The 13,300-nt window shown below is 40.5% G+C and overlaps 1 protein-coding gene across 4 annotated transcripts in view; it reads left to right on the top strand.

The window, feature by feature from the left end:
- The window catches only part of fat1a (FAT atypical cadherin 1a), a 198,537-nt gene that overhangs the window by 127,952 nt on the left and 57,285 nt on the right, over window positions 1-13,300 (top strand). For all 4 annotated transcript variants that reach the window (XM_055635259.1, XM_055635251.1, XM_055635243.1 and 1 more), the window contains exon 10: window positions 1,759-5,829. In XM_055635259.1, coding sequence (XP_055491234.1) covers window positions 1,759-5,829 — 4,071 coding nt within the window. The remainder of the gene's footprint in view (window positions 1-1,758; window positions 5,830-13,300) is intronic.

The raw sequence follows: 13,300 nt of genomic DNA, 5'->3' as shown, positions 1-13,300 counted from the left end.
TCTTAGATTGCAATTTCTGCATGAATTTTGATTTATGTGAAAGGCCAGAAGTTCTTAAGTGCAAATGTCAATCAAGTAGTTTAATATTAAGTGAGAAATTATTTTAAAATTAATTATTTATCTTTTACAGCATAAAATGAAAAAAATATGAATTACTTTGATATTTGTCCAGAAGTGAAAACATTTTTTCTTCTTTAAGATGACAGTCTATCAACTCTGTAAAATTGTGAGCTATCCCCAGATTGAACATCTAAGATTGAACATTTTGGCTTGTCTGCCACATTTGATGACCTTCAAAAGGTTTTAAAAACGCCCTTTTATAAAATTGACAAAGGTCACTGGTTGGCGTGGTCACAGTGGGCTGAAAGGCCTGTTTCCACGCTGTATCTCTAAAGTCTAAAGAAATCATGGCCTTGGAAATTGGATTGTGCAGTGCTCATTTTTAATCATGAAAATGTTGCCTAACAGTCCATTGTGAAAAGTAGCATGTGGCTGCTTATTTCTTGAACTAGTTAAGTATTTGGCAAGGCATCTAAGTTGCATGTCTGGAAATGGCCGTTGAGCTTCCCACATATGTTTTCGGTCCACTGCGAAACTCCATTTTAAGTGAGGACAGAAAATGTTATTTCTGCCACTATCGGTTTCTCGCAACATTCTTAAAACTGTTAAAAGATGCCCTTGGGATGATTTTTAATTTCTGTTAATTATCTTTATTGTGTGCTGTGGGAGAAATTTACACACCACCACTCATTCTTTCCCACACTGTCTGCCAGGGCAGTCTCAGTATTCAGAGCAATTGATGTGGGTGCAGAGGGAATAGAAAACAATGTGTTGTCTATTCAACTGACACAGGAAATTAGCCACTTGGATATCTTGACATCTGAGTCAATAAGTCGTACACTTGCCGTAGAGGGAGTACAGAGAAGGTTCACCAGACTGATTCCTGGGATGTCAGGACTTTCATATGAAGAAAGACTGGATAGACTCGGCCTGTACACGCTAGAATTTAGAAGATTGAGGGCGGATCTTATAGAAACTTACAAAATTCTTAAGGGGTTGGACAGGCTAGATGCAGGAAGATTGTTCCCGATGTTGGGGAAGTCCAGAACAAGGGGTCACTGTTTAAGGATAAGGGGGAAATCTTTTAGGACTGAGATGAGAAAAACATTTTTCACACACGCGAGAGTGGTGAATCTCTGGAATTCTCTGCCACAGAAGGTAGTTGAGGCCAGTTCATTGGCTATATTTAAGAGGGAGTTAGATGTGGCCCTTGTGGCTAAGGGGATCAGGGGGTTTGGAGAGGAGGCAGGTACAGGATACTGAGTTGGATGATCGGCCATGATCATATTGAATGGCAGTGCAGGCTCGAAGGGCCGAATGGCCTACTCCTGCACCTATTTTCTATGTTTCTATCAGCATCTGGAAATTCATCCTCAATCCGTAACACCAACCATGCTGTAGAATAGTGGCAGTACATTCCACGCTGTTCTATATTTTATCCATCTAAGGCAATATACTGATTTTCAGAAGCAGAACACTCTGTGGTAGTGTGCTAAAACTACTGTGCGATGAATGTAACACTGCTGACGGAGATGAATTTCTAACAATAAATGATTTTGCTCTGAGTACCTAGGCTTTGCTGATTTTGCCATTCATTCCCCAGCACAAATTACTACCCTATTGAATTAATGTTAATATGTCTTTATTATTCTATATCTTTGTTTTCATTACATATTAATCTTTATTTGATTTTTACAGGAAATGCTGGTAACAGCTTTGCCGTTGATCCAGTTCTGGGAACGATCACAGTTGCTAAAGGCCTGAATCGTAGTACACGAGTGCAATATGAACTTATAGTCAAAGCAACTGATGGAGGAAATGTTCCAATGAGTGCCATTACCATTGTCCGCATCTTTGTGACCGTTTCTGATAATGCAGCGCCCAAGTTTGCAGTGAAAGAATACCACGGAGAAATAAGTGAAGGGGCCAGCATTGGTAGTTTTGTCATCCTGATAACTGCATCCAGTCAATCATCTATTGTTTATGAAGTAAAAGATGGAAATACAGATGGCGCATTCAACATCAACCCTAACTCAGGAGTCATCATTACTCAGAAGGCACTTGACAATGAAGGACTGGCTTTCTACCGACTCATTGTTCAAGCTACAAATATGGCTGGGTTATCTACTAATATCACAGTTTTGATACGGCTGCAAGATGAAAATGACAACATGCCGGTCTTCATTCAGTCAGAGTATGTTGGAATCATTAGTGAGTCTGCCCAAGTCAACAGTGTTGTTCTGAATAACCAAAGTACTCCACTGGTAATTCAAGCCACAGATGTTGATGCAGGATCCAATGCTCTTCTGGTTTATCAAATTGCTGAGCCATCTGCCCAGAAATATTTTGCCATTGATTCCAGCACGGGTGCCATTCGTGCAGAGCTGAAGCTAGACTATGAGCAGACTAATATTTTTCATTTCACCGTGCAAGTGCATGACAGTGGAAACCCACGGTTGTTTGCAGAACATGGCACAAACGTTACCATTCATGTGATCGACGTAAACGATTGTCCCCCAGTCTTCGTGCAAGATTTGTATGATGTCTCTCTTCTTGTGCCAACATATAAAGGTGTGAAAGTGACTGTCGTAAATGCCACAGATGCAGATTCTAATTCAAACGCGGATCTAATATATTCCATAATTGATGGTAACATAGGTGAGAAGTTCTCCATAGATGTAAAGACGGCACTTATTTCAGTGCAAAACACTACCCAATTGAGAAGCCGATATGAACTTAAAGTCAGAGTTAGTGATGGCAAGTTTTCAACTACAACTTCGGTACGAATAAATATAAAAGAAAGCAAAGAAAACCACCTGAGGTTCACACAAAGTTCGTATTTTGCTGTAGTAAAGGAAAACTCCACAGAGATTAAAACTATAGCCATTATTACTACAATGGGCAATGACATGAATGAGCCATTATTTTACCACATCCTTAATCCTGATAGAAAGTTTAAAATAAGTCACACGTCGGGTGTTCTCTCAACTACAGGAATTATGTTTGATCGTGAAGTGCAGGAAGTGTTTGATGTAGTGGTTGAAGTTAGCGAAGAAAAAAACCCATCAAGAATGGCTCATGTGGTTGTAAAGGTTACCGTTGAAGACATTAATGACAATGCTCCAATTTTTGTCAACCTGCCTTATTATGCGATTGTCCAAGTTGATGCTGAAGTAGGCCATGTTATTCGCAAGGTCACCGCTATAGATAAGGATATTGGTAAGAATGGAGAAGTTTACTATTATCTCAAAGAACACCATGAGCATTTCCAGATAGGACCGTCGGGGGAAATATCCCTAAAGAAGAATTTTGAACCCAACCTCTCAAATATGGAGCATATTATTATTGTTGTTGTGAAGGACGGAGGGGAGGTATCACTTTCTGCAGAAGTTGAAGTACCCATCACCGTTATAAACAAAGCCATGCCTGTATTTGAAAAACCATTCTACAGTATTGAGATACCTGAAAATATTCAGCTTCACACCCCAGTTGTACATGTTCAGGCTAATAGTCCAGAAGGCCCCCGGGTAATTTACAGTATAACAGATGGAGATCCTTTCAATCAGTTCACAATCAACTTCAACACTGGAGTCATAAATGTAATTAGCGCATTAGACTTTGAAACACATCCAGCTTACAAGTTAACCATACGAGCAATGGACTCGCTGACGGGCTCCCACTCTGAGGTGTTTGTCGACATTGTGGTGGAAGATATCAATGATAATCCTCCAGTGTTTGCAGAGAGAAAATATACTGCCACTCTGTCTGAGGCCTCGGTGGTAGGCACATCAGTGGTTCAGGTCAGTGCTACAGATTCAGATTCTGGAATAAATAAAGTCCTTTACTACCAATTAGTGGAAGATGACACCAAAAGCTCGGAATATTTTCACATTGATAGCACCAGTGGTCTCATTTTAACAGCACGGATGCTGGATTATGAACATATTCAACAGTATGATCTCCTTGTCAGAGCCTTGGATAATGGAAAGCCCCAACTTAGTAGTGACATTATTGTGACTCTGCACGTCACTGATTTGAATGACAACCCACCACTGTTCAATGAACTGCTGTACCAAGCATCAATAAGTGAGCCCATAGGCCGGGGGCATTTCGTGACGCTAGTGCAAGCCTCGGATGCAGATACTTCTGATGTGGAGAAACTCCGATACTCGATTGTGTCTGGCAACGATCGTACAAATTTTGCAATAGATAGCAAGTTGGGCATTATTACTATTGCAAACTTACCCAAGCAAAATCTGGAGGCAGTTTATAATCTTGGAGTAAGTGTATCAGATGGGGTTTTCAGAAGCTCGGCAAAAGTTCTGGTAAATATTATGACTGCTAATTTCCATCATCCAGTTTTTGATCAAAGTGACTACGAAGTAGAATTGGCGGAAAATTCGGAAATTGACACCCTTTTGATTGCAGTAAAGGCAACAGATAAAGACTCTGACACATATGGGCAAATAAATTATTCCATTGTGAATGACTTTGCAAGAGATAAGTTTTCTGTTGATCAGAGAGGAAGAATTTTCACCTCTGAGAAATTGGACCGTGAAAATCCAGTAGAGAAGGTGATCACTATCGGTGTTATGGCAAAAGATGGTGGAGGAAAAGTGGCTTTCTGCAATGTCAATGTGATACTCACTGACGAAAATGATAATGTACCTCAGTTCCGAGCTGCGGAGTACAAGGTAAACATTGGTTCGTATGCTTCAAAGGGATCTTCAGTCATTAGAATTGTAGCTTCCGATGCTGACGAAGGTAGCAATGCAGATATCGTGTACACCATTGAAGCTGCTTCCGACAATGTTGAAGAAAACCTTCAAATTAATTCATTTACCGGTGTCATCAGTACCAAGGAAAGTCTGGTTGGATTAGAAAATAACTTTTACACTTTCTTTGTTAGAGCTAGAGATGGTGGAATTCCACAGCTAGAATCGGTTGTCACTGTCTATGTACGAATCCTCCTACCGGAAGTTCCTCTTCCAGTATTTCCAGAACCCTTCTACACGTTCGCTGTTTCTGAAGAAATTAGCATTGGAACTGAGATTGATTTGATCAGAGCAGACAGTGATCAGCCCCTGATCTACAGTCTTGTGGAGGGAAATACCCCTGAAAGTAACATGGATAAAATATTCATGATAGAACCCGATACTGGAAGGTTGAAAACTGAAAAGTCTCTTGATCATGAAACGACCAAATGGTACCAAATTACAGTCATGGTGCGATATAATTTTAAGGAATATGAAGTATTTTCTTCTGTGGATGTAAGCATTCAAGTGAAAGATGAGAATGACAACAAGCCCATTTTTGATTCTAATCCTTACGAAGCATTTGTTGTGGAAAATCTGCCTGAAGGAACCACAGTAATTCAAGTAAAAGCTTCAGACCAGGATTCTGGTGTGAATGGCCAGGTGACCTACAGCTTAGCTCAATCTCAGGATCTTGACCATGTGCTAGACCTCTTCACCATTAATGGCGAAACAGGTTGGATAACAACCCTCAAAGAGTTAGACCATGAGGAACAGAAGAAGTATAGTATCATAGTGGTGGCATCCGATCATGGAGAAAAGGTACAGTTGTCAGCTTCGACATTAGTCGATATCACCGTCACTGATGTGAATGACAACCCTCCTCGCTTTACTGCTGAAGTGTACAAGGGGACTGTGAGTGAAGATGATCCACCTGGTGGAGTGATCGCTATATTGAGTACGACAGATGCTGATACCGAGGAAGTCAACAGACGTGTTACCTGTTACATTGCAGGTGAGGACTACACTAGAATATTTTGCTTATTGCATTGTGCCAAAAGGGATGTTAGCTCTTGTGTTAAGAATGTATGTATAAACTAAATGTAGCTTTCTCGTAGAAGAAAATTGCTGTAATCGGATAGGCAAATCTAAATTCATTTTTTTAAATTTATTTACCCAAAACCAGGAAAGAGTTGCGACCAACTATAAAAAACTCAGCAAACATTTTCATAATTTAACATTCTGTCAGAACTTGATGGCTTTCTGATTATACAGGTCCACCACCAATCTTCTAGCATCCTTGGTTCCAGAGCATTTCTGGATTATCCACTTTGTGGGACCAACAGAGGTCACTGCCTCTGAGAGGAATCCAACAGTATCGGAATGGTCCACCTAGGCCACTGAAGGGCTGAGATACCGCCTCCAATGTCGGCCTCAGAAGTCGTCCATGGGAATAGATCTGCCTGCTCCGGCCAGTCTGGGGTTCTAGAACCCCGGCTGCAGGGACTCGGCGATAGGCCATGGAAGTCCCGGTGAGGTCAAGATCGGCTGCCTCACCCGGCCCTGGGCCACATTTTCGGGGAAGGAGAAGGGAGCAGGAGGCTTCCGCCGGGTAGGGGGGGGGTGGTATTTCATGTGCGCTCTCATCATTTTGATCGGATTAAAGGAGGTGCCGGAAAATTAACGGTGGACCAGTATCATTATTATGGTGCATAGGTTTCAGTAAGTGAAAATTCTGACAATGTATAATAGACACTTGATTTTCTGGAGTTTAGCAGTGTGCAATGGCCTTTAATAACAGTTAAAATTAATTGCTTAATTTCCCTATTTAAAATCAGCAGTGAAATTGACTGTTCCCATTTAACCATATAACATATAACCATATAACAATTACAGCACGGAAACAGGCCATATCGGCCCTACAAGTCCGTGCTGAACAACTTTTTCCCCTTAGTCCCAATTGCCTGCACTCATACCATAACCCTCCATTCGCTTCTCATCCATATGCCTATCCAATTTATTTTTAAATGATACCAATGAACCTGCCTCTTCCACTGGAAGCTTATTCCACACGGCTACCACTCTCTGAGTAAAGAAGTTCCCCCTCATGTTACCCCTAAACTTCTGTCCCTTCATTCTGAAGTCGTGTCCTCTTGATTGAATCTTCCCTATTCTCAAAGGGAAAAGCTGATCCACATCAACTCTGTCTATCCCTCTCATCATTTTAAAGACCTCTATCAAGTCCCCCCTTAACCTTCTGCGCTCCAGAGAATAAAGACCTAACTTATTCAACCTTTCTCTGTAACTTAGTTGTTGAAACCCAGGCAACATTCTAGTAAATCTCCTCTGGACTCTCTATTTTGCTGATATCCTTCCTATAATTGGGCGACCAAAATTGTACACCATACTCCAGATTTGGTCTCACCAATGCCATGTACAATTTTAACATTACATCCCAGCTTCTATACTCAATGCTCTGATTTATAAAGGCTAGCATACCAAAAGCTTTCTTTACCACCCTATCTATATGAGATTCCACCTTCAAAGAACTATGCACGTTTATTCCCAGATCCCTCTGTTCAACTGTATTCTTCAATTCCCTACCATTTACAATGTACGTCCTGTTTTGATTTGTCCTGCCAAGGTGTAGCACCTCACATTTATCAGCATTAAACTCCATCTGCCATCTTTCAGCCCATGCTTCCAAATGGCCTAAATCACTCTGTAGACTTTGGAAATCCTCTTCATTATCCACAATGCCCCCGATCATACTCTTATATCCACAAAAGCCAGATAAAGCACTCCAGGACAACACAGTAGACTGTTATTATAATTCAATCATAACAATTGTAGTTTACAATTTAAATTATGAAATATGTTGCCTGCATATTGTATGCTTTGAAAGTTGGTTGGTTTGCGATTGGCATAGAGCTTTACAGCGTGGAAACAGGCCCATCAGTCCAACTTGCCTACACTGGCCACTAGTCCGATCTGCCAGTGTTTGGCGCATATCCCTCTAAACCTAAACAATTCATGCACTTGTCTAAATGTTTCTTAAATGTTGTGATAGTACCTGCCGATACCCTTTGTGATGGTGTTTAAAACAACTTCCTTAATGTGTGAAGCAGCTGAAAATAATTGTCTTGGGCTGAAATATTTTGCTGGATTCTTACCTTAAAAATTGCAATCTGAATACACCCCATTGTATATGAAATTTAGATCATAATTTATGTTTTATGACTGGTTGTACATAATTGCAAAATATACGTGTAGTTATTAATATCAAAATAATAAATCCAAAGCAGAACTAGGGTTACAACCTTCAAAAGCATTGAAACTAAAATTATTTTGTTCCTGTGTTGTACATCTTCAGTGGTGGTTTTGTAAACCAGCATCTGGAGTTTTGTGTCTACAGCGGTGGTAGCCTGGGAGTAGTCATTATTCTCTCAAAATAAAGCAGGCATCCATAAAAGGCCCTTTGGATAAATGTCTATCATTTGTACTTGCTTCTGTCTGTGGGTTCAACTCATGATATCTATCTGAAACCCTTCCTGATCCAAGTAGCATCAAATATCAGTTATTTTTTTTTATTGCCCATTTGCTGTGCTTCTTCAGGAATGTTACAATTACTTTGCCAGAAAATTATGGTGTTAGTTCACTGCTATAATATGGAACACAGAAAAGTACAGCACACGAACAGGCCTTTCAGCCCACAATGTCTGTGCCGAACATGATGCAAGATAAACTCATCTCAATTGCCTGTATTATTCACATCCCTCCATTCTCTACACATCTAAGTGCCTATCTAAACGCCTCTTAAACGTCACTATCGTATCTGCTTTCACCATCACCCTAAATAATGTCTTCCAGGCACCCTCTGTGTAAAAAATAACATTTGCCCCACACATCATCTTTAAACCTTGCCCTTCCCACCTGAAAGTTATACCCTCTAGTATTTGCCATTTGCACTCTGGGAAAAAATGTCCTGAATGTCTATGCTATCTATGCCTCCCATCATTGTATCTACCTCTATCAGGCCTCCCCTCAACCTCTGGAGTTCTAGAGAAGACAATCCACCAGTACCTTCTCTCCTTGCAGCTGAATCCCCTGAAACTTCTTCTGCACCCTCTCCGAAGCCTCCACATCCTTCCCATAATAGGGCAACCAAACTGCACGCAATACTACAAATGCGGCCAAAATAAAGTCATATAGCGCTGCATTATGACTTTCTGAATGTTATATTCAATGTCCTAACCAATGAAGTGGGCATACCTTATGCCCTCTTTACCTCTCTATGTACTTGTGCTTGCCACTTTCACAGCTATGGACTTGGACCTCAACATCCTTTTGCACGTTTATGCTTTTAAGGGTTTTACCATCAACCATAGACCTTCACCTTGCATCCAATTTCTCCCCCCAAAGTGCACCACTTCACACTTCCTCTTATGAGCCTTTCCTCCACCAATTTCTGTAACTGATCTCTATCCTGCCGTATACAATCATCCTCACTGTCTGTAGCTCCAGGAATGTTGGTGCCATTTGCAGATTTACTAACTAACCCAGCTACATTTACGTCCAAGTCATTAATTTAAATCACAAACAATAATCAGTGTCTACATTTGGTATTTGTCAGCAGCAAAGTCATTACAGAAAGTTCCAGACAGTCATATATCATATTTGGTTTAAACGTATTACTTTTTTACTTTGGAAAAATAAAAGAATGTTAGATATCTCTTTACCCTGAATAGTCCCCTAAAACATCATATTTGTTTTTAAATATTGAGAGTTGGCCACATTTTCAGGATGAATTGTACACCATCTTTAATTGTGCCTGGACTAATTGCTCCTTCAGTACATGCCTTTTCCATCGCCCTTTGTTATTCTTAATGTTTGAGTATTGAAGCTTATGTGAGATAAACAGTGAAACTCCCTTGAGTTGAAAATATGGAGTATTTTGTGGCTTAGCCATGTGTTAGATGTTCCCATAAATTTCTGCCAAATTGATACAATGACAGAGGTGCTCTGCATTGGGCCCATTTAATACCATCACTAATTTCAAAACATATTATGTTTACTTATCTGTTGATACTATTTTACAAAATTATTTTTGACTTGGTATCTGTAAAAATAATTACATTTTGATTTATATTTTGTAAAACTCTTTAAAATTTGCCCAATAAGGGTTTAGCTTAATTAGACTGACTCAATGAAGAATGGCCTGTTACCCTTTTCTGATTACTTCTTGATTTTTGATTATTGCAACATTTCCAATAGCAAGAATATAGTATGTATTGTTACTGATGCATTGTAATTGATTTGAACAAAGGGCTTTAATGGGTAGTAAAGTTTATTTATGTTATTATGTCTGTAGTTACATTATTAACTCTATTATCTGCAAGGCACTAGACCAGATAATGCTATCAGCATCCTCTGCCATGGTACATCTGCAGTTTCAAATAATCCCAGGCAACTACCCTTCTAACTATCCCAAGCAAACGTTCCAAGTTACGAAAATTGGTTAGTCACTGTCTCTACAGCAATCTAACATTTGGAGAAAAATTCTCATGAAGTTTAAAAAAAAAAGCATAAACACTGTTTTGTTTTAACGTAGAAATGGGAGGATATATCTTTTAAGAAACTAACATAGAAAACATAGTAAATAGGTGCAAGAGGAGGCCATTTGATCCTTCGAGCCAGCATGCCATTCATAGTGATCATGGCTGATCATCCACAATCAGTAACCCGTGCCTGCCTTCTCCCCATATCCCTTGATTCTGCTAGCCGCTAGAGCTCTATATAACTCTCTTTTAAATTCATCCAGTGAATTGACCTCTACTGCCTTCTGTGGCAGATAATTCCACAAATTCACAACTCTCTGTGTGAAAATGTTTTTTCTCATCTCAATTTTAAATGGCCTCCCCTTTATTCTTAGACTAAAAAATGGTCTTTGTGGCCCCTGGGTCTGGACTCCCCCCAAAATTGGGAAAATTTTTCCTGCATCTAGCTTATCCAGTCCTTTTATAATTTTATGTGTTTCTATAAAATTCCCTCTCATCCTTCTAAATTCAAGTGAATATAAGCCCAGTCTTTCCAATCTTTCCTCATATGACTTTCCTGCCATCCGGAGATTAACCTTGTGAACCTACGCTGCACTGCCCCAATAGCAAGGATGTCCTTCCTCAAATTAGGAGACCAAAACTTCACACAATACTCCAGATATGGTCTCACCCGGGCCTTGTACAACTGCAGAAGGGCCTCTTTACTCCTATACTCAAATCCTCTCGTTATGAAGGCCAACATGCCATTAGCTTTCTTCATTGCCTGCTGTACCTGCATGTTTACTTTCAATGACTGGTGTACAAGGACACCCAGGTCTCATTGCGCTTCCATTTTTCCTAATCTGACACCATTGAGATAATAATCTGCCTCCTTGTTTTTGTTGCCAAAGTGAATAACCTCACATTTATCTACATAATACTGCATCTGTCCACTCACTCAACCTGTCCAAGTCACTCTGTAACCTCCTAGCATCCTCTTTGCAGTTCACACTGCCACCCAGCTTTGTGTCATCTGCAAATTTGCTAGTGTTACTTTTAATTCCATCATCTAAATCATTACTATATATTTATAGACAATAGGTGCAGGAGTAGGCCATTCGGCCCCTCGAGCCAGAACCGCCATTCAATATGATCATGGCTGATCACCCACAATCAGTACCCCGTTCCTACCTTCTCCCCATATCCCTTGACTCCGCTATCTTTAAGAGTTATGTCTAGCTCTCTCTTGAAAGCATCCAGAGAATCAGTCTCCGCCACCACTGAGGCAGAGAATTCCACAGACTCACAACTCTCTGTGTGAAATTTTTTTTCCTCATCTCCGTTCTAAATGGCTTCCGCCTTATTCTTAAACTGTGGCCCCTGGTCCTGGACTCCTAACATTGGGAACATGTTTCCTGCCTCTAGCATATCCAAACCCCAATAAGATATCCTCTCATCCTTATAAATTCCAGAGTATAGAAGCCCAGCCGCTCCATTCTATCAATATATGACAGTCGCGCCATCCCAGGAATTAACCTGGTGAACCTACGCTGCACTACCTCAATAGCAAGAATGTCCTTCCTCAAATTGGGAGAACAAAACTGCACACAATACTCCAGATGTGGTCTCACTAGGGCACTGTACAACTGCAGATGGACCTCCTTGCTCGTATACTAAACTCCTCTTGTTATGAAGGCCAACATGCCATTTGCTTTCTTCACTGCCTGCTCTACCTGCATGCTTACTTTCATTGACTGGTGAACAAGGACTCCCAGATCCCATTGTACTTACCCTTTTCCAAACAACATTTAGATAATAACTTGCCTTCCTGTTTTTGTTACCAAAGTGGATAACCTCACATTTATCCACATTAAACTGCATCTGCCCACTCACCCAACCTGTCCAAGTCACCCTGCATCCTCATAGCATCCTCTTCACAGTTCACACTGCCACCCAGCTTTGTGTCATCTGCAAATTTGTTGAAGTTACATTTAATCCCTTCATCTAAATCATTAATGTATATTGTAAATAGCTGTGGTGCCAGCACCAAACTTTTGCGGTACCTCACTAGTCACTGCCTGCCATTCTGAAAGGGACCCGTTAATCTCTACTCTTTGTTTCCTGTCTGTCAACCATTTTTAAAATTCATGACAGCACCCTACCCCCAATACCATGTGCTCTAATTTTGCCCACTAATCTCCTATGCGGGACCTTATCAAATGATTTCTGAAAGTCCAGGTACACTACATCTACTCGGTCTCCCTTGTCCATTTTCCTAGTTACATCCTCAAAAAATGCCAGAAGATTAGTCAAGCATGATTTCCCCTTCGTAAATCCATGCTGACTTGGACCAATCGTGCTGCTGCTATCCAAATGTGCCACTATTTCATCTTTTACAATTGACTCCAGCATCTTCCCCACCACCGATGTCAGGCTAACTGGTCTATAATTCCCTGTTTTCTCTCTCCTGCCTTTCTTTAAAGTGGGATAACATTAGCTACCCTCCAATCCACAGGAACTGATCCTGAATCTATAGAACATTGGAAAATGATCACCAATGTGTCTACAATTTCTAGAGCCACTTCCATAAGTACCCTGGGATGCAGACCCTGGGGATTTATTTACCTTCAGTCCCATCAGTCTACCCAACACCATTTCCTGTCTAATGTGAATTCCCTCAGTTCCTCCATCACCCCAGATCCTCTTGCCACTTGTACATCAGGGAGACTGTTTGTTTCCTCCTTAGTGAAGACGGATCCAAAGTACCAGTTCAACTCGTCTGCCATTTACTTGTTCCCCATAATAAATCCAACTTTTTCAGTCTTCAAGGGTCCAACTTTGGTCTTAAATATTTTTTTCCTCTTCACATACCTAAAGAGGCTTTTACTATCCTCTTTTACATTCTTGGCTAGCTTACCTCCGTAGCTCATATTAGTGATTTAATGTCAC

The sequence above is a fragment of the Leucoraja erinacea genome, chromosome 1 (assembly GCF_028641065.1).
Source record: "Leucoraja erinacea ecotype New England chromosome 1, Leri_hhj_1, whole genome shotgun sequence".
In the NCBI taxonomy this organism is placed as follows: Eukaryota; Metazoa; Chordata; class Chondrichthyes; order Rajiformes; family Rajidae; genus Leucoraja; species Leucoraja erinaceus.
Note: the sequence above shows the minus strand (reverse complement) of the source record. Positions and strands in the feature narration are given on the sequence as shown.